This window comes from Myzus persicae, unplaced genomic scaffold (assembly GCF_001856785.1).
Source record: "Myzus persicae strain clone G006 unplaced genomic scaffold, MPER_G0061.0, whole genome shotgun sequence".
Classification (NCBI taxonomy): Eukaryota; Metazoa; Arthropoda; class Insecta; order Hemiptera; family Aphididae; genus Myzus; species Myzus persicae.
The window spans coordinates 256635-282024 of NW_019100814.1; the positions used below are offsets into that span (position 1 = coordinate 256635).

Sequence of the window (25390 nt, forward strand, 5' to 3'; positions counted from 1 at the left end):
ATGTTTGAAATAATAATAATAAAAAATTATGCAGATCGCTTCGAGATATAAAATGGTCAAGGGCTCGACCTTTTAGAGTAGGTAATATATTTTAAATTTAAGTATAGATACGTATACAACACCAAGACGAGATAAATACAAATATAGTTTGTTAGGTAGCGTTGTTATTAAACTTAACGATAAATTAAAAATTAATTATGCACCTCTTACATATAGAATATATTAAATAACATTCAAGCCGGTACCGGAACTCAAATGGTGGTTATTGGTATGAGGTATCAATATTTTTTCAATTTCAATTTTGTATCATAGAGCATTAGTTTCGTATTAATAAAAAAAAAAAACACTGTGATAGTCAAAATCGGTTGTACGAGCAAGGACAATAATAATAGTGCAATATATTTATTATACATAATATATATGGCTGCTGAATCGATATATTTATATATGGTTTCGACATGCAGCCAGATGATGTTCGGTATCTCACTATTATAAATCACGAAAAGTAAAACGAAACTGTTATGGCCTCTTGCGTGTGCGGGTAGAGGGAGAAAATATGAAAACCAAAAAAAAATCTAAAGTGGAAAAAAAAACCAGACAGTAATCGATGTGTTATGACGCGTTTCGAATCCGTCGATTGTGTTTAGTTAAATATATATAATTACGCGGGGCATTCACCGGGCGTGTGTACATCTATACATGCATATAATATAATATATATATTATACTGTTCGTTTGAATTGTGTCGCGATCAACGCGAATCGGCTTATATTATATTGTACAGACGAGGTGTGTATAATAGTCGTCGAGTGTGTTAGTTCGTTCCCGACATAATAACAGTGCGCTGCACGACCACAACTTGTAATTATTATTATTCGATGGTTAAGCGCACACCATGACGTGTTAAGTACCTTGTATCTTTATAGGTACACACATTTATATATTCTCCAGAAACCACACATTCTGAAATATATTTATAATATGTGGTCGTATTTTTAAGTATCAAACCAATTTAATTTCAAAATATATTTTAAAAAATAGTCCAGCTTCTCGTGAACAAAATACAATACAACTAGAAACTAAAAAAAAGTACAAAATTGTGTATTTTTAGTTTTTCAATATTTTAGTTACATAATTCGGTTTATTTTTGCCTTTTTATGCATATTTATATTTGTTAGGCTGTTTTCACATATTATTTTTTTAGAATTAACGTTCATCAAAAATGATTATCTGTTCTTATATCTATACCATATTATTATTTATTATGATTATTCGAAAGCCTCCACGCACTGTACAACAGTGGCTGCGGGTTGATTGAGTATTTCACTGTACACACCTTACCGACTTGGATGTTGTCCGTGTCTTGCTTAACATCGTCCTTATTTTAGATGTTATTTATTTAATTTATTTTTAATATATAAAATAAGCCGGCAGAAAAAATGTCCATCGTATATTTTAGGGCTTTGATGGGTTTAGCTTAGCGCTTGCTGTGCTTTTTCAGTGCTATAACCAGTTCTCTACCTCCCGAATCATCATTGTTCGAATTTCATCCACGTGAAACGATATAAACGTTTTTCGGGTGCATCATCGACGATAATTAGACGGGACGTATATAAAGATACGCAAGCGAGTGTTTTAAGGACAAAGAGTATATAAGTTCGTTAGTATATAAACGCGGAGAGATGGAACGAGAAGAAGGAGAAGAATAATAAGAAGAAGAAAACGGAGAAGGAGAAGGAGGAGGAGGAAGATGGAAAAAATTGTAGTTCGATATACCTACATATAGATATATACAAACGCGTAACACATATGAACAGTTACACGGCAAAACCACTGCGACATTCTATCGGAGAATTCCGTCACTTATTTTTATCGTTCGACATATTACCGGAATGCTATTATGCCGCAATATTTCTCGGTAGGCTCGGACACACACACACACACACACACACACACGCACACACACACACGCACACACACACACACACACACGCACACACACACTGGTGCGTGCATATTATAATTTAAGTCGGGCGTCAGGTGCGGTGCAGTTGTGCGTGGCGGCCAAGGATGCTGCGCAGCGCCGAGATTTCGAAGTGGGCCCCTTCTCGGAGCATCGTCGAGTCGTCTCGGCACTCGTCTTTTTACTGTTTTCGCTTTGATTAATTATTGCTAACACAGTTGCTACCGTCTATCGGTCGTCTCGTCACGATACGATAGTAATATGATGGTAAAATATTGTTTGGATGTCGTTGCATGTTATTTTGCAGCAATTTTCTTTTATACCCATCGAATTATTGTTGTGCCAATACCTATATCTAATAACAACAATAATAATGCATATTACTTGATGGTAAACGTACAAATTTCTAATCGGTTTCTAATGTGTTTGTTGAAATCAACAAATTCACAATCTTGATTCAATATTGCATTTTTAAAACACAATTTGACTTTTACGTCTTCAAAACTGCGTTCGAGATAAACATCAACGTGCCATTACGTCATGCCGTCGTCTAAATGTAGCTGATAGCATTAATCGGTAAACATATTAAAATACAACATTTCTTAAGGATGATATAGTGCTCTGTGTGGAATCTTTTTAATATTTACATTATTTACTCATAACCGTCAAAAACGATCGAAATCAAGATTATTAACATTAATACTATAATGTACCTAATGGCTAATGCCTAATAGTTTCTTTAATAATTTAAATATTGCAAGAAGCCAATAGTAAAGGTCACCTGATATACACACCTCGCTTTGGTAATTTTTATGTTCTTTAGTTTGGCTACGAAATGAAAATTATTGCGAGAGAAATGTGGTTTTGCTATAGGTATCTAAAGAATGTAAATTAGATGATATTATACCTAGTGACAAAACAAAAATGTTTCACAATTTTCATTTCCAATAATTCAATCACTGTGAGTGCATATATACTACAACGACTTAGGAGCAGCGTGTTTGCTGTGAACGACTCGTTCTATAGTTTCATGACATTCGACACTAAATAATATTAGAATTTAGGTCAACTGCTACCCGATCATTTGCCTCTAGTCGGTTTTTAGGACGATTTCCACCTGTTTGGGGACAATTCCCAACCATAATTTATTTATGTAGCTTTATGTTTTTAAATTCCAGTAAGATCAACTTCTAAAGAATTTTGTATAAATTATCAAGCATCAGGTATTAAAAAAAAAACATTCTATGAATTTCGATTTTGAAAACATATTTCAAAGTCCTAATATTCTGACTAATATATTCCTATATTCCTAACTTAAATCTATGAACTACTTTTTCCGTTAATTTAAATGAAAAAAGATTATTGTTGTAGGATGTATAACATTAATGTTTTCATTTTTAAAGTCAAATGTTAACAACTCAACTTTCAAATTTGTTAAAAGTTATCAATTTATTATAATAGGATCTAAATAATACACTTCAATAAGGAATCCATACTTTTTTCCAAAATTTATATTACGTAATTTAAGTGATGAGTATTCAGTAAAGGTGGTTTGAATGAAAATAGATATTTTTAGCACGAATAACAGTCATCTGTTTCGAATCCCTTCAAATGTAATTTAAAATGTCGGGAAAAAATCGATCGTACACTTTACAATTTTATAGTTTGTAATATTTATTTCTCTATCTGAAGAATAAAAAAAATCAGAATTTGAATTAATTAATTAATTAAGGCAAAAATGGGGGTAAGCATGTGAATCACACTGTATCATAAATTATTACGTACTTGAATACTAAATTATGAGTGTTATTCCGATGTATACATAATGTAATATACCTATAAGTGCCCGACGATCGGGAAAAAATAAAGTCGAGTTTAAACTAGTTTATTAGAATATATTATTTATATTATATTATATAATATTAATATAATAAATAATTTATATGTACTTAATGCATGTACCTATTTCTATTATAATATATTACCGCTAAATCATTAATTATTGTGATAAATAATATGTAATTTATGTTGCGCTCGTATGCGTATTAGATAACAATATTTAATCATTTAATGACGTTTGGTGCGTGCAACAATATAATTCGGACGATTTGATCGGTTTATTTTTATCATACATCGTTTCGTTGGACTACATAATACGTATGCCACACTGGGTGATCAAAGAGACACTTTCGATTTCAAAAATAATCAACGATATCTGAAATAGAAGTCAACACAATTTCAACATTTCTGAAAAAATTATAATTATTACAATTGTTTTTTTTAAGTTTTTACTTTTTTGAATAAAACATTTGCAACGACTTAATAGTTAAAGCTATGTAAAAAAAGTATTTTCAAAAACGCTAATAGTTTTTAATAAACGTTTTATACGTTAAATCATTGATAAAATATATATTTTACGCATTTAGTCGGAACGGTATTACGTTATACAATTATTATACCGCAATCAAAGAACTCGAAATTCAAGTGTTGGAAAAACGATATCGATGGCCGCGCGAGCACATAATTTAATGTATTACAATCTCCTTGTCAACTCGCATTCGTTCGGTGCGGTGCGCGTCCGTCCGCGCGACAAAGGCGTCTACCCGGTGTATATGCGACTAGTTTTTTACCGAACCACAATAAACCGATTTTTTTTTTTTTTATATACGCTCTCGTCGCAGTTTTACGTTTCGCTCAGTCTCTACCCCCCAGTCCGAGTACAATATATATATATTATATATGATCGTATATATATAGAGGTACGCGAAGTAGTAGAAGTTATAGTATTATTGTGCTCCTGTCCCGACGAACGTGCGAGTGTGTTTGTATACAATACGTGCGCATAGGTCGGAAACCGGGCTGCGCCGGGGAGACTAAACAAACACCGCGTGGGTTTCGGCCGGGGAGAAAAAAAAATGAGAGTCAGTGTTATTATTATTGCAGTGTGTGTTGTCGTAGGTTTTGGTCGGTCGACCAGACGATTCGAAGCGTGTATACCTGTATGTTATAATATTATGTGCGTATAATATTATGTTACCCGATACCGCGATAACCGCGATATTCTCCAATTCCATGCGATATATTTAAGGCGGGTTTCTATGCTATTATAGGCTGCAAATGTATAATATGCGATCACGTATTCGAATATTATTGACGTCCACTCGAAATTTTAACGCGCGTTTCATATTGGTTGACATTGGGCTTTAAACATCATGGTTGAAAAACCGATGATATTATAACACGTATACCATTTTGGTTTATACCACAGTGTACACGAAACCGTTGAACTATAGTTCCAACAACATAATATGGTAAAGTGGTTCGCGGTGTGGTATGAACGTATAATAAACACTAAACGGTAACATAATGGTATATGCAAAGGTCACCACGAAATACGTATATCAACTAATCACGGTAAAGGATTATTAATCAATACACACGTGAATGCGTATATACTATGCAGTTGAAACTCACCTTAAAGGTTGCTCGAAACGATGTAATAATATTATTACACACCATCGTGATGGATCAGGTCATTTGTACTCTTCCGCAACACACATTTTGACGAATCGAGATGAATAATATTTGCCATTATTTGGCACGCGAGTGGAAACTCGATCACTCGATGTTTGGCGGAGACAAATATTCCTATATACGTATACGATTTCTTTATATTATAGTTATTCAGAGGATGGTATTTCACACCGTACGATATTGTAATAATACGGTTGTACGAATGAATGAGATTTTTTTCACAAAATAATAATATTCGTGTCTGTAACACGAAACCTAGATAATGAAATAGGTAAACACAATTACACAAACGATCGCTATGCACCGATAACATCGTGAATGCTGCACGTCTGCATACATAATATTATTACCTATAATATGAGTCTATCGCTTTTTGGTAAGCGAATAAAAGTTGAATTATGCGCGATGTAAACACATAGATTTGGAAACTGTATGCGGTCGTTTTTATGCGTTTAAATTATAATTTGTAACATGATTATTTCAGATTAGAGACTGCTATAAAAAATAATAATAAATAAAACATTTTTAATACTTTATTATTTTATTAAAAATGTAAAAATATGTGCAATGTATCGAGTTGCAGTATGCACACTTATGAAACAGCCCAGTATAAATAGGTGAACTATACAGTCTCCTCGATAAAGTGCAGATTGGACTCTTAATTGGACATCCTACGTTTATGTCGGTAAAGTATCGACAGAGACGCACATATAATTTACAGTGCAAATTATGATTATCTTTCCCGGGAATATTTTTTTCAAATTGAGTATAATTGCTCGGAATTCTCATTATGGTTGTGCAATAACAGAAAAATGATTTATTCGTTAATGTCATGTCTAAGTACGGCGAGTACACGTAAACGAACGTACAAAATTGAGGAAGGGAATTTCAAATACATCCGATTGTGTTAGTGCGTCCTAACGGTTTCTAGCAAACGGTACCTGTTTATTATATTTATTTACTACATATATAATATCGAGTAGTATTAGCTGTTATTCCACCATACACATTGGCCGAGGTTTTTCCGGTTTATTTTTTTTTATTAATTTGAAAATTTCAAAGTATTTTGTTGTGTTCTCTAAAAAACGTGTATGTATATAGGTACAATATAATGACAGTTTTATGATGTTGTGACTTGTAGTGTGAACATCATTATTATTATAATATTATACGCTGACTATTTATTATTATAATCGGCAAACTCAAAAGAAAAAAAAAAGGTATACATATTATACATTAATACAACGATAAAAAAATATTACAAAATAAAAACCACAAAACTTCAGAAATAATGATTACGATAAAGATTTTGAGATTTTGCGTGGCTTACAACATTATTGTTATTGCTACAAATTTTTTATACGAAATTCACTACTGCAATGTCTTTGAACCGAAACGCTGGTTTCATTTCCTATACGATATCTATAACGCACGAGTTTGCGCCTTGTATGTATAATAATTATTATTTGCGTACATATTATATTATTATTATACTGTTTCCGACCAGCGAAGGGTCCGAGCGTGGTATTTTTTTTTTTTTTGCTAATTCGTTACTTGTTTTTTACACACGATGACACTAATCTGTTTAACACACACTCAGTATAATAACCCCGCGCTAAACAAACATCCGTTGCACGACGACTGAATTTAGGGACAGCGTAACATATATTATTATTATATTATATTATTAAACGTTCGCAGTTTTAAATTTTTTTTTCATTCGTATTAGCCACACAAAACGACAGTAATAATCATACATACTGATAGGCAGTGCATTGATTTCGATAACGTTTTAATTTAGTTGAGTGTTGATCGAATGTATAATTGACATTACACGACAAATGGTTGTACCTATAGGGCTATACCACTGCAGCTTTTAAAAATAAATTATTACCTTGGCACGAGGGACAATTAATACTGCGAAATAATAGACAAACTGTTAATTAAACTATATGACCATTATTTTAGCCAGTTATAAATCGTATGACCGGACGTGGGAGTAATTAATTACAGTAGAATAATAATTAACATTGAAGAGTTATTAATTAAAACCGATAAATTGTTAACAATATATACACATAATATATAAATTTCGTAAAATGTGCATATTATTATTGATTTATAGGAGTCTAGAAGGTATATTAGAAATCTAGTTGGTACATATATTTTATAGGTACTGCTAGTATTCTAGTATAATAGAAACCTGGGAACTGTATAATGTGAGGCAGTTGTTCTATTGAAAAATGAATTAAAATACTTTTAGAAATAGTTTCGCCTAGTATAATGTAGTAAGTACATATAGGTACTATGTAATTAGGAATAGTTATATTTCGTTTCAACGTATTATTATACCTACTTACTGTTTCTAACCTATATAAGTTTATTTAAATTATTGATAAGACGACTATTTAGAATCGAGTCAATGATTAATTGCAAATTTGTGATAATTACATCCTCAACAATGGTGATGATAATAATATTATATACTTGTGGATGGTAGATTTAATGCTGACTTTAGTTGAAAATATACATCTACTAACAAATTACGATAATTGATTGCAAATTCTATTTATTGTGTATGACCAAAAGATTTAGGATAAGTCTTATCTATAGTTGTAAACTATTGAATCGACTGCAATAATATATAAGTATGTCCATAAAATATATCGGAACGGTTCTTTTGACAATCATTTTAGGATTTATAAAAATGTATTTTATTCACTTTTATTTGAAATGGCGGTCGTAAAAAGGAACAATCGCAATCGTTGTGATGTGTCGATCATTTATTTATTTTCAAGACCCAATTCTTTTAGTTTGATTATCGTCGCCGAGCGAACTGTGAGTTATACAGCACCGCCGGCGGGGAGGTGCAGGGAGGCGTCCGTTTTCTTTTTATTCCATGTTGGCGTTTCCCGAACAATAAGTGACAATTAGAGTAACGCTTGTCGCCGGGCGTTTTCCTTTGATTAAGTTTTTGGCAACAGAGATACACGCTTGAACGGACGAGTGTAGGCGACAGCACGGTCGTCACGGAACAAATAATAACATAATACATATCGATCTGCGCCTTTATAGGTTACTGGGAGGTATTATACTCAGCTCGTGTACGGTGTTAAAGTTTAACGAAATACGATGATAATACGTAATATTATTTACCCAAACGTTAGCGCATAAAATAATATATATACATATATAGGTATAATGAATACGTGTCAAGTCGACCACGGCCAATATAATAATAGTGAGCATGCATAAAATACCTACACAGCATAATATTTATTTAAGTATACAATATGCGTGTATATGTGTGTATGATGTGTGTAGAGAGACTAAAGAGTGAGCGAGAGAGAGAGAGAGTGAGGGAGAGAGAGAGAGAAAGAGTGCGATACGCCGGCACAGCCTGAAGTGACGTACGCGACACACCCCAAAAGTTCGATACGACCCACTCGTTTCGTCAAAAACCGCGTTTTGATTTACGATCATCCCGCGGAGTGGTTTATTCGAGAAATGGAAAACAACGACCTCGTAAATCCTGCAACGCCTACGTGTTCGGTCGAGTGTGTATACCTATCATAATATTCGTACGATATTGTAGAAATCGTATCATATGAGTCAAAATATGTTATCGATAACCCTGAATGTCGCGCGAAAATCGAATGAAAATATCGACGCACACTCAATATAATATTACTATACAACATCACATTTTCTACTTGCGTGCGAAATGTGCGTATTGCAGTATATATTATAATATTGTGCCACGCGATATATTGTTGGTAATAGTGCCTTCACGTTTTTTTTTCGAGATGGATAATAAAAACACAATTCTTTCAATCGTACCACTGTTCAGAATTAGGTAGTAACTATAAAATATTATATTCGATGTTTATACATTTGTAATTCACTGATTCCGAGATTTGAAGCAAAATTATGGTGTATCATGTAAATCATTTGATAAAAAGTAAATTATATATATTATATGTAATATGCGCCCTGCAGTCATGCAGAACTGAAAGCGAATATTATATTTCATTGACTTTATAAACGAAAATCAAATCAAATCAGATTTGATTTGTTTGGTGTATTCTGTGATAACATTTTTACGGCTCACCATAATACACATCATACTATACAGGGTGATCCACATTACTTAAGACACTTATTATATTTTCAAAAACTATTAACGTTCTTAAAAATATTCTTTTACATAATTTTAAGTTCTTAGAAAACAACATTTTTCTAAAAAAATATTTCTATTTTTATTGTTATTATTCTTTAAATTATTAAGTGGTGCATTATTACCCTCAAAATGTCGGGGGTCAAAAAACTACTCAGGATGTCTAAGCTTTATATACTTACAAAGTTATACCTTTTAACTAATCAACTTATCAACTACTTGTCCAAAATTAGATTTTATAGTAGATCTAACTACTTCGTATAATATTCTGCGTAGGAATATGAAAGTAATAGTAATAGTAATAATACTAATAGTTTCAAAAATGTATATTGTCACTAAAAAGATTAAAAAACTTAATAAAAATGAAAAATATAATTTTTTTCAATGACGTTGTTTTGTAATAATACATTAAAATTATGTAAACGATATATTTTCAAACCCGTTACATATTTTCTGAAATAAAAAGTGTCTTATACGTTAAATGGATCACTCCGTATATATACGTGCACGTACGGATAACATCGTCATCGGTAATTTGTGTGCAACAAAATATCATTGTCGTTCAATAATAAATTGCTTATATATAGGTACCTGCGTCTTGCAATACGTAATAACTAATAATAATAATAATAACAATAATAACAATAATGGATAATGATAATAATATTATGCATGCGTGAGTTATTATAATATTATATACGCTGCAAGGATTTCGTATAATAACAAATAATAAGCGCACATACATAACATAATATGTATACACATAAATAGGTATATTGTGTGTGTCGATGATGGTCAGAACGTGTTTTGAAATTCAACATTTTCAGTGGTCCGAGCGGTGATAACTCGATTTGGAAATTAAACGCCTTTTTCCCGTTTAAATTCGGTACCTACATACGTATACGTATGTAGTTTTAATTTGCATCCGTCGTTATTCAGGTATTTTATTCGGCTTGAGGACGAGATCCCTCCACGTCGTATAGCTGCAAGGTAGCGTTAAAAAAATAACAAGACAAGATGTCGTTTATTTATGCAACGCGGTTATTATACGGTCAAATTGCGGTTAAGAAATACCAATTTTTTATGGTTTTTTTGTTTTTGTTGTCGTGTATAGCACTGAAATCTCTTACCAAGGTTAATTTAACAACAAAAAAAGCACGCTGAATGATTAATTCGAGAATTAAATGTAAATTGTGTTTGGGTAAAATGTCAATTGCATCGGTTCCACGAGTGGTTTGTATTGACCGAAGGGAGCCACAACTACAATGAGCGAGATGGTTACGTTCGAAGGAAAACAAAATAAAAAATCTCGTGTATATTATCATACGCTCGCAATAAGTCTTAAAGTGCATATACTTAATTCACATATATTTAAATTCCCATTTTAATGACACCCGTGCGTGAATGTTTTATGGACACATCGCGTGCATATTATTATTTTCATAATCGCATTCGTCGTGCAATTCGTTAGTAATAATTAATGTTTATTTATAAGACGAAAACATTATAATAATATAATATATAATACAAATATCTACAATTATACAACGCGTGTAATATGGATTAATTGAACCATCAACACTCATGAGTGTATTTTATATAATACATAGCTGTAGGCTTTGGAATATCTTTAACGTCGATATCGAGTTCAGTAGATGTGTAGAAACATTTTAACGGCGAACATGACACAATACAGGGTGATTCACCTATGCGTGACACCGCCATTTTTCCAATGAGCTTAGTCAAATTCTGATTTTTGAATTCGTTAAATATACTCAAGGAATGTATTATTTTCAAATAGGTAGGTACTAGGTATTGAGTTTTTTTATATGATTTAATGAGGATTTTATCCGGCGACAGTACAAATTTATTTATTTTTTAATGACAACTGACCATTGTAAATTGTTAAACGGATAATTTTTAAATACAAATTTGAAAGAGTATCTGAGCTGTTAAAATGTCTATACTAAGGATATACCATAGTGCTTAAAAATGGTTTTACTAAGCTATGAAATAGCTGTTTTACTTAATCTAGTGCTTATGTGTTAGGTATACTCAGACAATGGTTGAACATTTTGAAATGTTATCTACTAAAACTACTATAACTGACAACTATAATTTTCGAATCATTTCAGCTCCGTAATATTATTTATACCACAGGACAATCTTAATGAAAATCTATAAGTATTTATTTTCTATATAATTACGACTTACATACTTGAAAATTTGGAAAAAATCTTAGTTTATATACATCCATCGTTAAAGCGGAAAAATGGGACGAGCATGCTTCGCAATCATCCTGTATATAATATTATGTATACATGATCAACATTATCGACCGTGTGTCCTTATAATATTATACATTTATATGAAATGTACTAACCTAACCTTAATAATATGTTATATAATAGTGAATCAGACACAATTTATCTTTGTACGTACCCTACTCGACTCCGTGCTCTGGCATTGCCTTTAAATCACGGAAAGTGTCATCGTGTTCTGGAATCGAATTTTATCGAATCGATTGTCGGAAACGTACAGTAGTAACAGTACTTCTAAATACGCCCCTGGTAGTAAGTGCCCAATACTTGCGTGATGCAGAAGTCGCATAATGTAGTCCTGCTTAAATGTGTCCAATTATTATATTATACGGCGAAAACACTCGATAAATGTGTGGGATACGGACTTAATGTTGTGAACGAGAACCTAAATCAATGTCAAGTACGGTTTTTATCTTTCAATATAAATACTCCGAGAAAACTTTTTTCGTCTTATTCGAGTCTTATTTTTTTTTCTTAGGAAATTGGTTCTGCGTAAGTAAGAAAGTAATTTGTCCGCTCGCAACATAATAATATTGTTTTATTTTATTGTTGCAACGCATTCGAAGAATTCCGTTTACATTGTTCGCATCATTTTATACATGCACGTGTGTGTGTGTGTGTGTGTGTGTGTCTAACAATGATATAATAAGTCATACTTACATAAACATCCGCCGCGGTGTTATTTATCACTCATTTATTGTAGGTATTTGATCGCTCGGCACACTCGCATTACTGCACCTCTGGGGCGCGGCGCGGGTGGGGTGTTATTTGAATGTATTAATTTTTTCGTGGAAAATGTGGGGAAAAACTTTATTCAAACTTTGCGAAACACTCTCATCTCGACTGCTTTAATGCGCAAGAAATAAGCAAAACGTTTCGTTTGCACCGCAATAGGACGTGAGTGCAATCAGCTGATCAGCTAATCTTACCCAGATGTGCGCGTGACACGACTGTAGTGACAGCAACTAAAAATTTCATAATTCAAGAGACTATTTGTCTCTCAGCTTTTGTCGTTTTGGAAGGCGTCGATGCACATCGAAATATTATGCTAATTATCGTTGTCGACCGCCGGTAGATCGGTGACTACGCAACTATAGAGTATAGGTAAATCAAAAAATCGTTCACATTTTAATATAAAGGACGCCGAAGCCGAGTTACTAACAATGATTTGGAGGAAAAAACAAATCGAATAATTACAGGTATATACATAGGTGTTGGTTATTGCCGTGAGAAACGCGGGCCTGTCGCGGTCGTCTGCGCATCGCCGCGCGTACGCGGTTCATTGAGAATAATAATAATATAATATATATATTTTTTCATTATCAAACGGCGGCGGCGCCCTAAATTGTCCACCTCTCTCCCTCACTCGGCCTCTCACCGTCTCTCTCTACACCTCGCCGTCTCGACGTCGTCACAGTCGCAGCCCGAAGGCGACAACAACGTCTTCAGTCGGCCCGCGTGTGTATGCCGCTGCCGCCGCTGAAGACCAGTTCAGACATGTCGGAGACCCCGTCCGTTTCATTGTTATCCGTTTTTTATTTTTTTATACTTTTTTATTATTATTTTTTTTTTTTAATAATCTCCTCCCCCCTCGTCTCTCGCGTTTCATTGTTTCTTTTACAGTCACGAGGTATTTTTCCCCTCTTCCTTCTACTTCACCTCCCCTCGTTTACACATGCGCAACCACCGCCACCGCCGTTGCCGCCGCTTCGCATACTCACGCTTATTATTATTATTATACCTATATATACTTCAGCGCCGCCGCGGCACTGGTCTGTGGAAAAGTTAAAAAGGAGAAGTAGGAGTCGGAGGAGAAGGAAAAGGAGAATAATAATAATAAGAAGAAGAAGAAGAGGAACGGACGGAATAGTAGTGTATATAATATAATAAATATATATATATACATGCATCGAAGGAGACCGAGAAGAATGAGAAGAGTCATCGGTACGGAATCCGCGCGCCTGCTCGCGACCGTCAAAGAACTACGGCACACAATGATCGTCAACGTACCTACATATTACGTATTTTTATAATATATATTATATTGTAAATATAGAGGTACCTACACAGGTATATACGATAATATTCTCTCGGTATATGGTGTATACGCCGCCGCCGCCGTTCTTCTCCGGCCTCCCACGCTACGCAATCTTCCCTCCGTGATCTATAGGCCACGCATACATTATATACAATGTAGGTACCAATATATATATATATATATATATGTGTGTGTACGATATTATTATAATTTATATTATGTTTTATCGCATTCCTCGTCTTGTACACACACACACAAACACACGTGCTCGAGCTCATTTTATATTTTATTTATATATAATATATTATATTCTGTGTGTGTGTGTGTGTGTGTGTGTTATTTAGTGAAAAGTGTCTGCACCGCGGGTATTTACAGTTTAATTATAAGAAAATTAATATATCTCACGCATACCCATACACTATATACTTACTAAACCTATACGATGTATACGTCATTATGCGCTCGTCGGTAAAGTCATTGTAGGAATGTGTAGTTGTTCTTGGGCTTATGAATTGTCTTTACGAAATAAAGTACAATCCAGTTTCTCTCACGACACCCTGTCACCTTCTAAAATAATCCCTACAAAATGTAGAACTTTCTGCAGTAGTTATACGGCGTCTATCTAAATATTTACAACATTAATGTATGCATATTGCATAAACAAGTATTTTTTCCGCTGTTCGAGAAAAATTATAACTTTTTAGGGATACAATTACTACATTATATAACACCTGTTGTAATATAGGTACGATTTGAATAAAAAAAATAATTACAATAAAATATATGGTTCTGCATTATTGCATTTAAGTTTTAACTTCTATACCTATAGGTCTAACATGAATAAAATTAAAACTGCATTTTTAGTTTTTGTTTACCAATAGGTTATTACTTTTACGTCTTCTGCATGAATCCCAACATAATCATTTTTTTTTTATTACGATATGGAATACCTTTATGACTTACAAAATGATAATACTTACCGGAAAAAAAGGCTTTATGTGCGGAGAGGATTATCCCCATCGGGTGACTCACCCCGATGAGTAAGCCAAAAGTTTAATTTGCACTTCTTTTTGTTAAATTGCACTCGGAAAAAGAAAGGCAATAGTTGAAATGCACTCGTTCCGACCATTTACATAAAATTTATTTATCAACGAACATCAGTCGATGGTCAAAAATATCTAAAGCTTATTGTTTTTATAAAAATAATTAGTGGAATTACACATAAGTACATATAGCTTATTATTAAAATATGTTAATTTTTTATAATTGTATAGACATTAATATAAAAATTAGTTCTTTTTTAAAACTAATGAATAGATACTTTATAAAATTGTATAGGTAACTACAAATTAAAATTAATTATATAAAAATGTATTATTACGTTTATATTTTTGTTTAAGTTAGTTACGTGGTTGAAACTAGTAACACTATAAATCAATATAAATACATATTATGCGACTATATCGAATGAATGGTAAATCGAAAATATGAGCGAGTGCAATATGAAAATGTTGGGTCTAGGCAAGGAGTGCACCCATCACACCGTTAAATTATGACACTGCGAATAATATAATATTATACTTGTCGCCACAACCATAAAAATATATTCAAAATCGTACAGCGAAAGTATACAGCCGAATCAGCCGATAGTATAGTTTATATTATTAGTCTGTTGGTCAAAACATTTAATTGTTTCTTTTTTTACTGTTTTTTTAAATTTTTTTTGCATACTGTCGTCGTGTTTTTAATATTATTAATAATTTATGCACTCGAAACATTACAACCGTTGAGCTGCAAACACAATCCGAGAAAACGTGCGACTGCAACTGGTCGTGTCCGTAGCGTGCACTCTTCGCTCTCATTTATCGCTGCCCCTGCGTGTACAACAACGACCGAAATGATTTCGCGGCCGACGAGCGGCGATAAATTCTTAGATTTATCGCCTCGACCACGGTAGTTGTAGGTATATTACAGGTATCGTATTATGCTGCTGCAACAGTCACGTACGCGTAAATAAAACAATTTCGACGCCGTTTCATTTTGCTCGTGACGCTTGTTAAAAACCTAATCACAACCCATTATATTATTATTATTTACCGACCGGTGGCGAAGGTTATAACGCGTGGTTGAGAGAGTGTGGGGAGGAAACGTAAAAAACCAAATAATAATAATAGTGAAATAGTGTCATACTATTGAATAAATTACTCTGACAATCGATTAATATAATAATATTATGCGTTATTACGTACGATAAAATGTGTTATGCAATATTATAGTACACAACTATATAATACGACAAAACCGATTTTACACGTATACAACGTATAGTACGTCTCAACTATCGATATACATATATGCGACCTATAAACGTAAAAAAGCTGTAAAAATGCCAACACGTTTTGCGATAGTGACTGAAAGTCACCTCAACTTCCGTCGAAATACCTACAACTATTATATATAAGAGAGAGCTTATAAGCCGTGCAGGTGGCAATAGGTACAGACAGTTTCAGGACCTCGCCCAGAAGAACATGTTTTTGCCACCGATGTGTTTATAATTGCTGCGCTCCCGCGGGTCAAAAATATGATGGGTTTGACGAGAAAACGTTTGGGAGAGACAACGGATGTAGCCCTGTTCCGGTCGGGTGGTCACGGAGAATCGCATCGCAAACACCGACAACCGACGGGAAGAGAATACAATCGCATACATAATACGTTTAATATACATTACGACTGTGCGAGTGTGTTTGTACAGCGAAAGAATTTCGCGACGGCAACGATGATGATAATAATATAACAACAACACGACGACCGCGATTGTGCCATTATTGTACCTATATACACACACAACATCGTCATCATTCATCAGTGTATGCCGTCGTTTCCTCGCCGTACGGCACAAATGCGCCGAAACTGTGTGAACGGACGGAATAATATTTTAATTGCGAGAAATTTAATATCAGAATATTATACATAAATTGAGGGAGGGCTAGAGAAAGACAGAGATAACATTGTATAGCAATGGGAGCAGATGACGTTATGCGGATAAATATTGTTTTATCGCCACGTCTGTCTGTGTCAATATAATACGCGCGTACGATATTATAATTACATAATATAGCTCACAGGACAACGTGCATGACTCGATGAATAATGCAAAATTGCGGTAAACTGCGTACGAAAAGCGCGGCGGTGTTTTCCCGCACGGCCGTCCCGGAAAAACGGAAAAAGCCCGCCCTTTGTGTTAAAACAATATTGTTGAAATAAATCGTTTTCGTGTATAATTATTAATACGTCAGACGAAAAACACCGCTGCAGTACGCTTTCCCCGTTTTGTAACCGACCAAACGACAAAAACAATAATAGTGTTTTATTATTATATATATCGCACAATAAATATAATATAAATTACAGTATTCTACGCTGCAGCGCGTGGTCAGTGGCGAATTTTTAGGCGTTGTTCACGATGTCTGACAAACGAAATATGATATTTTTTAATATCGCCACGGTCCATCCCAATTCGTACATTTTTTTCCCCAAAAATTAAAAGTCAACTTTGAATACACAAACTGGAAATTTAGTTAAGATTTTCTCATCATCTAGATTTCGTTTATAAATAATTATTTTTCCGCGACATTTTCCAAAAGTTTTACAATTTAACTTCAGATTAACGATTTACAAGAAAAACGGGTGTTCCTCATTCGTAAAAAGGAGTTTGTATCGCAACAGGATATTATACTCTATAACTCATAAGAGTATAAGACCTTAATTGGTTTATAAAATTGATGTACTTGGACATTTGATCCTTAAGTATATTATGTCGCTAGTCGGTGTATTTTATTCAGCGCGGTATGACGTCATAGTCATGAAAAAATATATGTCTAAATACCCTAAATTGTTTTAACCTAAAACTTTATTATTTATTTGGCCAACTGTAGAAGATATTTTTAGAATTAAAAGTGAAAACGTTTTCATTATTTTACCAAAACCGACTGAAAATGTGAGGGGAAGATTAATTTTAAAAGAGGTTTCTCAAACAACTTTCGTTAATTTTAAGACTGAAATAGTGTTATTATTGTATTTATTTATTTTTGTTTCACTTTCATCTCGCCTAGTCAAGTGTGAAATACTGGCTAATTATTTTTAAAATTGTATTATAATGACTAAAATTGGAAAGGAGTAAGTTCCCAATTTATTATTACTTATCGATATTCATGGCTTATAATAAATGCAAATTTGTGATATTGACGTTAATGTTATTGGACTCAAATACGTCTTAATGTTTGTTGTTTGTTACATATATTTTGTCAATTATAAAAATAATAAAAATCTTAAATGTTAAAATGTACCTAATATATATTTAAATTAATGTTTACTTAATTATTACATCTATGATATGAAAATAAAATATGACTTTACATGTTACCATATTTCAATTTAATTTTGCATATTGTCCAATGGCCGTTTTCACTGAGCTAAATGTATAGTTATAAATCTGTAACGCAGTAAAGAAACTAAATTATGCAAATAAAACTGTGTTCAGTGGGTACACGTTGGCTATGATATCGGCTATTCAATTAGTCATACGAACTCGCGCAGTGATTTAATACGGTCGATGAAACGTAATAAAGGCGCCCAGTTTGCCCCATATATTGCCCTGTATAATATATACATAGCTGGCATCTACTTACAAATTCTGGACATTTATTAACAAAGTAAAAAACGGGGGGTGAGCGTGCTGCAGGTGAATCACCCTGTATGCACACATATAATACATCACGTATATCTTTAACGCCGCGAGCCCAATAATCGTCATGTGGGTACACACACGATTCAATTGTGCATGCTCTGATCGCGAGCGCATTGTTATACCGGCCGGCCGAAAAGCCAAGTATAATAATACATATATATGTGTGTGTGTGTGTGTGTGTGTGTGTGCGTGTGTGTGCGTGTGAGTATGAGGAATAAGCGCGCGTGTGTGTGTACACGCGATGACTAAACAATAGGTATATATGTTCTAAAACAAAAAGTTCTCGCGGTGTGTCCAAAACTTTGCCCCGGGCTCTCTGTCTCGCTCTCTCTCTCTCTCTCTCTCTCTCTCTCTCTCTCTCTCTCTCTCTTCTGTCTTTCTCCTCCTCCCCCGACCATGACAGATACATGTATTATAAGACCCAAGATTCCGGTATAATCATCGTGGAGACTTAATGTTTATATTATACTAATAACAATCTATAATCGAAACTTATATCGGACGCCGTTCGATAGGGTATAATATATAATACGATATACTACGTAGGTATATCGTACCATTAAACAAACCGATTTAATATAATATAGCGTTTAGTGCCGTATATTGTAAACGAAGAACTCCAACCGATTTCATCACGAAATCAATACAACATTTTTACGACAAGATTTTGTTTCAGGCGCATTTGAGGTAGATGCTTTTTTTTTTTAAATACCTGCTTTAAGTCACTTGAACATTATAATTTTATCACTAGCAATATTATACATTACAACGGTGCACATATACTTATGTGCAATATTATTAGGGCATTTGACAAGGCGTTTTTTAAGGACCTTTGAAATATGCTTCACGAGTGGCAGGTCCTCTGCCGCTTCATCCACCTTCCTGATTACGCCTGATAATAAGGTTGGATAGCGAACGTGTAATATGACTTTTAAAAGGTGTTCCCTTCAATTTTATTGTATACATAGATGTATTATAGACATTTACTCTTCGTGGTGTGTGCAAATCAAAATTAGTAGGTTTTGTAATCGATTGTTTGTTACTCCTTTCACACAAAAATCAATTTTCAATTAATATTATATTTTTTGTTAACTAACTTATTGCAATAGTTAATACCTATTTAAACGCGTTTACGACGTTTACGTGTTAAATATTTTTAATGCCAACCATAACAGTGAATTTTATTCAAACGTTAATATCGTAATTTGTTTAGTATTGTTTGCTGCTATATTCTAGTTGGTTAATATAATATATTACCTATATGTTAAAAAAAACCATCGTTTTGCATTATTTGAATAGATTTTCATTAATTTATATAATAATAATGAAATTAATTCGTATAGAAACAAAATAATCAAAAACTATGAACGACCTCATAAATATATTGCGTGTTTTGTATTTTATTATAAAAATAAATGTTTAGTCGGAGTATCATCATCAATGAAAATGTAATTGTTATTTCTGCAACGTAGAACGAACTTTGTTTTAACGAGTTAACTCATCTCATCGTAAAATATTATGTTATTCTTTAAAAGGTATATAATATAATATTATGTTCAATGGTCCACTAGTATCTAGGGAGGTCCAATAAAAAACAATTATTCAACAGTCATATTTGATTACAGGTGAAATACTTCTGCGGTCCTGCGAGGTGGAACACTCAAGCCCCGGCTACAGTTTCGTCGTCGGGCGTGGCCAAGACGCCGGAGAGCCAGGAAGTGTGGAACGTCGAGGAAGAGGACCTTAGCACCGCGCTGCTTACATCCAAGTTGACCAAGTTCTCCGACCCGGAAACCGCGGTTAGGGTCCGGGGACTGTTCTCGGACATGGCACGGTCCATGTGCACAAACTACACGACGACGGACTGCTGGAACGGACGAGCGGTTGGAGAGTGAGTGTATTTACAACAGTGGCGTAGTCAGCGCAGGAACTAAGGGTGCTGTAGCAAATCTAGAAATTGCAGAAAAATTCAAAACTTATCTTAGTGTTCCGTGAACTTAGTATGGTAATACGACTAATACGTTTACAGAACACTAAAAGCATTTTTAAATTTTCCTGATATTTTCAGGTGGACTGCAGCCCCCACGGCCCCCCTCTTTTGGACTAATATACATATTTTTTATACTCCATGGGTCAGTGTACTGCCCGACTCTGATTATTATCATTATATTTGTTGCCAATTTGCCATATATTATTGCCACGTGATATCTTTTTTTCTGTTGTACGACAGTCTTATGGACCTAACTATATTCAATAATATATTATAAACAATACAATAAGATCATGAATTGTCAAGATAACGTCTCCACCCACATGTGTCACCTCCGTCTTATAAGGCCGTAACGTTGAATATTTTTTTACCTTCCTTTAAGTGAAATAATAACCGACACAGACTAATATTAAAACTAACAGAGCTAAACGAAGCTAAATCGCAAAACATAAATTGTCTACATTATAGTGTTAGCCACTTGAAGATGGAGACAAACATTCGGGTGAGACGTGCCATCTTCGGCGATTATATTGACCACTGTAGTTGGTACATCATACGATGATATTACGAAATAATAATATATTATCACCGTATGCCCAAACAAGACGCGCGTGCGGCAATTGTCAGTAATAGTTATTATCGCCGAATTCGGTTCCACCGACTCGCCTGACCTTCGTGACACGGGCTCGTTATCGATCTGCCTATTGATTTATTATTTATTCATTAAAACAATAGTTATCATCACCGTACACGATGATATATACTTATTATATACAATTCATAACGATGTTTTATTTTTATGTTGCTCAGGTATACGGATAACGTCGTCGGTCCGTTGTTGAGCGCTCAAATGTACAACCCGGAATTCGATTGGACGGCTTCCATCAACACACAAGACAACAAAGAGGCGGAAGTCATCGACAAGCTCAGGCACATCAGACAAGTGAGTAGCGTGATATGCTGGTGTGCTCACTTTGGTGTGCAGAATATAATATAATAGTGATGTATAGGAGATGCAGTGTTCTCGCGTTATTCTTTAGACGATCGGATAAATCGTATACCTATATCGCAGAGGGGTGGGAAGAAAATGGTATTATATACGTATTAGTCGGACGAGAGATCGTTTAAAATCATTAACCGAGCAATAAACGTGATTTATGGACGGCTGATATTGTATAGGAAGCGTGTCGAGGGACAACATGATATAGCAGTAATATTATTAACATATAATATGGGTAGAATATAATAATATATTGAATTTACTTGCCAGAAATTAATGAAGATTAATATACACGGGCTTGAAACGTAGACAAACAATTAATTGTTTGTTTTAACTCTTTCGGTAGTTCGGTTCTAGAAACTAACAATATATAATCCTGTAGAAAGGTAAAAAAAAACAGAAAATTCGAAAAATTCGAAAAATTACCGATTGTTTACGCGTGACAGTCTAGTAATTACTAATGCATTTCGTCTGATCTTCAATATTTAATTAATAACATTTGGATATTATATATCATATTATGTTTCGATTCGTATTATATGCGTTGATCGGATATGAGATGGGACTTGGTAAACATTTTTACAGAAGTTAATAGATAGGTATAAAGGTTTCGACTCTGTTATAATTGTTAAGATATTTTCGATACAACAATATAAAACTCGAGTTGGGAAGTAAATCGACACCTCCCACCTTTTCGTAAATGTTCTCCACTATACATTCTCTTTACTACAATTCAAGCAATTCAAGAACCATATTTTTCATCTTTTACTTAACGATTTCCAGACTGTATTGAACCAATTGAGTTCGAGTCCACAATCAGACTCGTTCATGGCCGACGAGGCCGAAGGGTCCGGCGAAGGCAGCGGCACTGGCAGGGGAGGTAACTCCGGCTGGGACGACGACGACGATAACGCAGACTACTCATCGGGCGAAGGTTCCGGCGAAAATCCGATCACCACTCAGTTACCCAACGGCGACGATTCACAATGTAAGTATCGTTTTTTCACAATATAATACGCATGCGCATATAAATACATAATGTTTTATCACAGCTGTTATTGTTGAAAAACAAATAACTAAATCTAGTTGACATTTCGAAACAACCCAACTATGTAATAAGATAATACCATCTTACGTAATAAATCTTCCGATAATTGATTTAAAAACACATTTCGCAATGGCAATAATTACGATCTCCAGAAGTATTGACATTATAGTAATCACACATCAAGAATATTGTAACTGTAAACTATGTTTGATAATTTTTCATTATTATTGTCAATCTATTTCTATAATTCTATTTTTACAATGCAAAATGATTATAATATTTTATCATGTACCTATTAAATATTGATGTTGGAATTTGGAACTCTTGGGTTCTCACACGAGTTTTCTCAGTAGGGCTCAGTAGTAATCATATGTTACGAAATTGTATTAAACAAATAACTAAATAATAAAGTTCATGCACTTCAATTATTATTATGTAATCGTCAGCGATAGTTAAATATTTAAACGGCAACTCGCACGTGCGTTACAACAATAATAATAACACATAATTATATTGTATGGGTGCATCGTGACAATAATCGCTTAATTCAATGTTTTAATCTTTTGAATTTTTTTTTCAGTCAAACCGACTGATAATTCGGGACCGAATTCGAGACCGGACGTTGTGATGAACGGCAACGAACCGTCGGGCGCCGCCCCGTCTACACGACTGCACGCACCCCTATTGATAACGGTGTGCATGATGGTCATCCCCGCGTTGCAGCAGCTGCAGACGAGGATATATTTTTGAACATACTTTTTATTTTTTGTTTTCGTCGCGTTAAGTTATTATTATATATTGTTGTTAAGTAAAACTTTGTTCTTGGATTTACTCGGCTTTTCTTTAGGGTACCTTTTCGAAAATATATATATATATGTACAAGTTATAACACTTCTGGACACAAATTAATCGTTTAATTGTTTTAAACTTTTCTTTTTTCCAAAATGAGACTACTTTTTAATTTGTCGTCATTATATATTTGTTTTTTTTTTTACGTCCTTTAGACTGATAAAATTTGTATTCATATGATATTATTTATGTGTAAAATGTTCTCTGTAACCTATATATGTTTGTATATGTTTGTTGTCGAAAACCAAGCGCAATAATTTGTAATAACAATCGTTAATATAATATTATATATATATATATTATATACCATTAGGCTTATATTATTATACTAATACGAAATAACCCAATTTTTAACTTTGTCTTTTAACGGTTTATTTGTTGTTCTCGAGCAATACATAATAATAATTTATATTTTAAAATAATGTAAACTTACTATAAAACAAAAAAAAACAATGTACATATTCGTTTAGTTTAGTTTTGAACACTTATCCGTAATAATCTGTCTATATATATATATTATATTGTTAAGCTCGTTTATTCGAAGCAAGATTTTGTATTTTCACTAGTTCCACATTTTTTATTTGTAATTCTTATTTTTACTTTTCTCACTCATGGCGATATGGTTTTATTTTTTTTTATGAGTCAAGCCGGAGAATGACAAAAAAGGCTGACTCCAGAGCACGATTTTCACGCCATAATACATCGTACGTAGACTATTGTCTAAAATAATATTTCAATACACGAACAAACAGTAAACAATTTATTAATTTAATAATAATAATACTATAATATAAAGTAGCTTATGTGTAGTACATAGGTAATATTATATTATATATAGGTCATTATTAATTACCGTCGTAATTTTGTCGTCGTCGTTTCAAGATGGAATCGGATTTTAGATTTTAAAAAATGAGAGAGAGTGAGAGAGGGAAATAAAAAAAATAACGACCCTCGAAGAACGTATATGGAAGAACGAGCCGACATAATATTTATTATTATATATATGATATTGTTCATTTATTTTTTAAATTATTATTATTATCAGAGACACGTTTTTTTGTGTAACGCGTTTTTTTTTACCGTGAGACGTAATATATATGATATCGTGTGAATGCACTTATGCTATGTGCAACATAATATATATGCAGCAGACGCTACGACACCGATAACGGGATTGTGGGCACTGCACGCGAGTGTGGTCGTCATCGGATATTCATATTGGGCTTCCAGCGGGTGAGAGAATTGCTTGCTAAATAAAAAATAAAATTTCCTATATTTTTCGACGTTGAACGTAATAATAAATTTCAATAATAATATAATATAGAAGAATTGGATAAATTTGTTAGGAAATTGTATTGTTTTGTATGAGAGTTGTTGGAGAAAAAGATTATTATATAATGATTAGCGGAAACTTTTTATTATTATTATTTACAATGTTTTCACTTATGTATTGCCTTAGTTGTATTTTATTTTTATTATTATTTTATTTTTTCATTTTGACGACTGTGATTTGTATAGTTAAGTAGGCAAATTTAAAAATTATTATTATATAAATTGTCTTTAATGTTTATTCATGCTAATATAATAAAATATATACTGTATAGTTATAATATGTATAATATTATTATAATATAATATGATACAATAAAGAATACAATTTTTAGACCATACACACAACCTACATAATATTGATATGATATTATACGAGTCGAGTTTGTATTTT

General features: G+C 33.4%; 1 protein-coding gene across 1 annotated transcript in view; it reads left to right on the forward strand.

Moving 5' to 3' along the window:
* LOC111026265 (division abnormally delayed protein-like) overlaps window positions 1–24957 on the forward strand; it is an 85615-nt gene extending 60658 nt beyond the window's left edge. Inside the window, exons 5-8 of the mRNA XM_022304318.1 lie at window positions 20406–20671; window positions 21581–21713; window positions 22554–22758; window positions 23399–24957. Of these exons, the coding sequence (XP_022160010.1) occupies window positions 20406–20671; window positions 21581–21713; window positions 22554–22758; window positions 23399–23568 (774 nt within the window). The 3' untranslated portion in view covers window positions 23569–24957. The remainder of the gene's footprint in view (window positions 1–20405; window positions 20672–21580; window positions 21714–22553; window positions 22759–23398) is intronic.
* The last annotated feature ends 433 nt before the right edge of the window (window positions 24958–25390 follow it).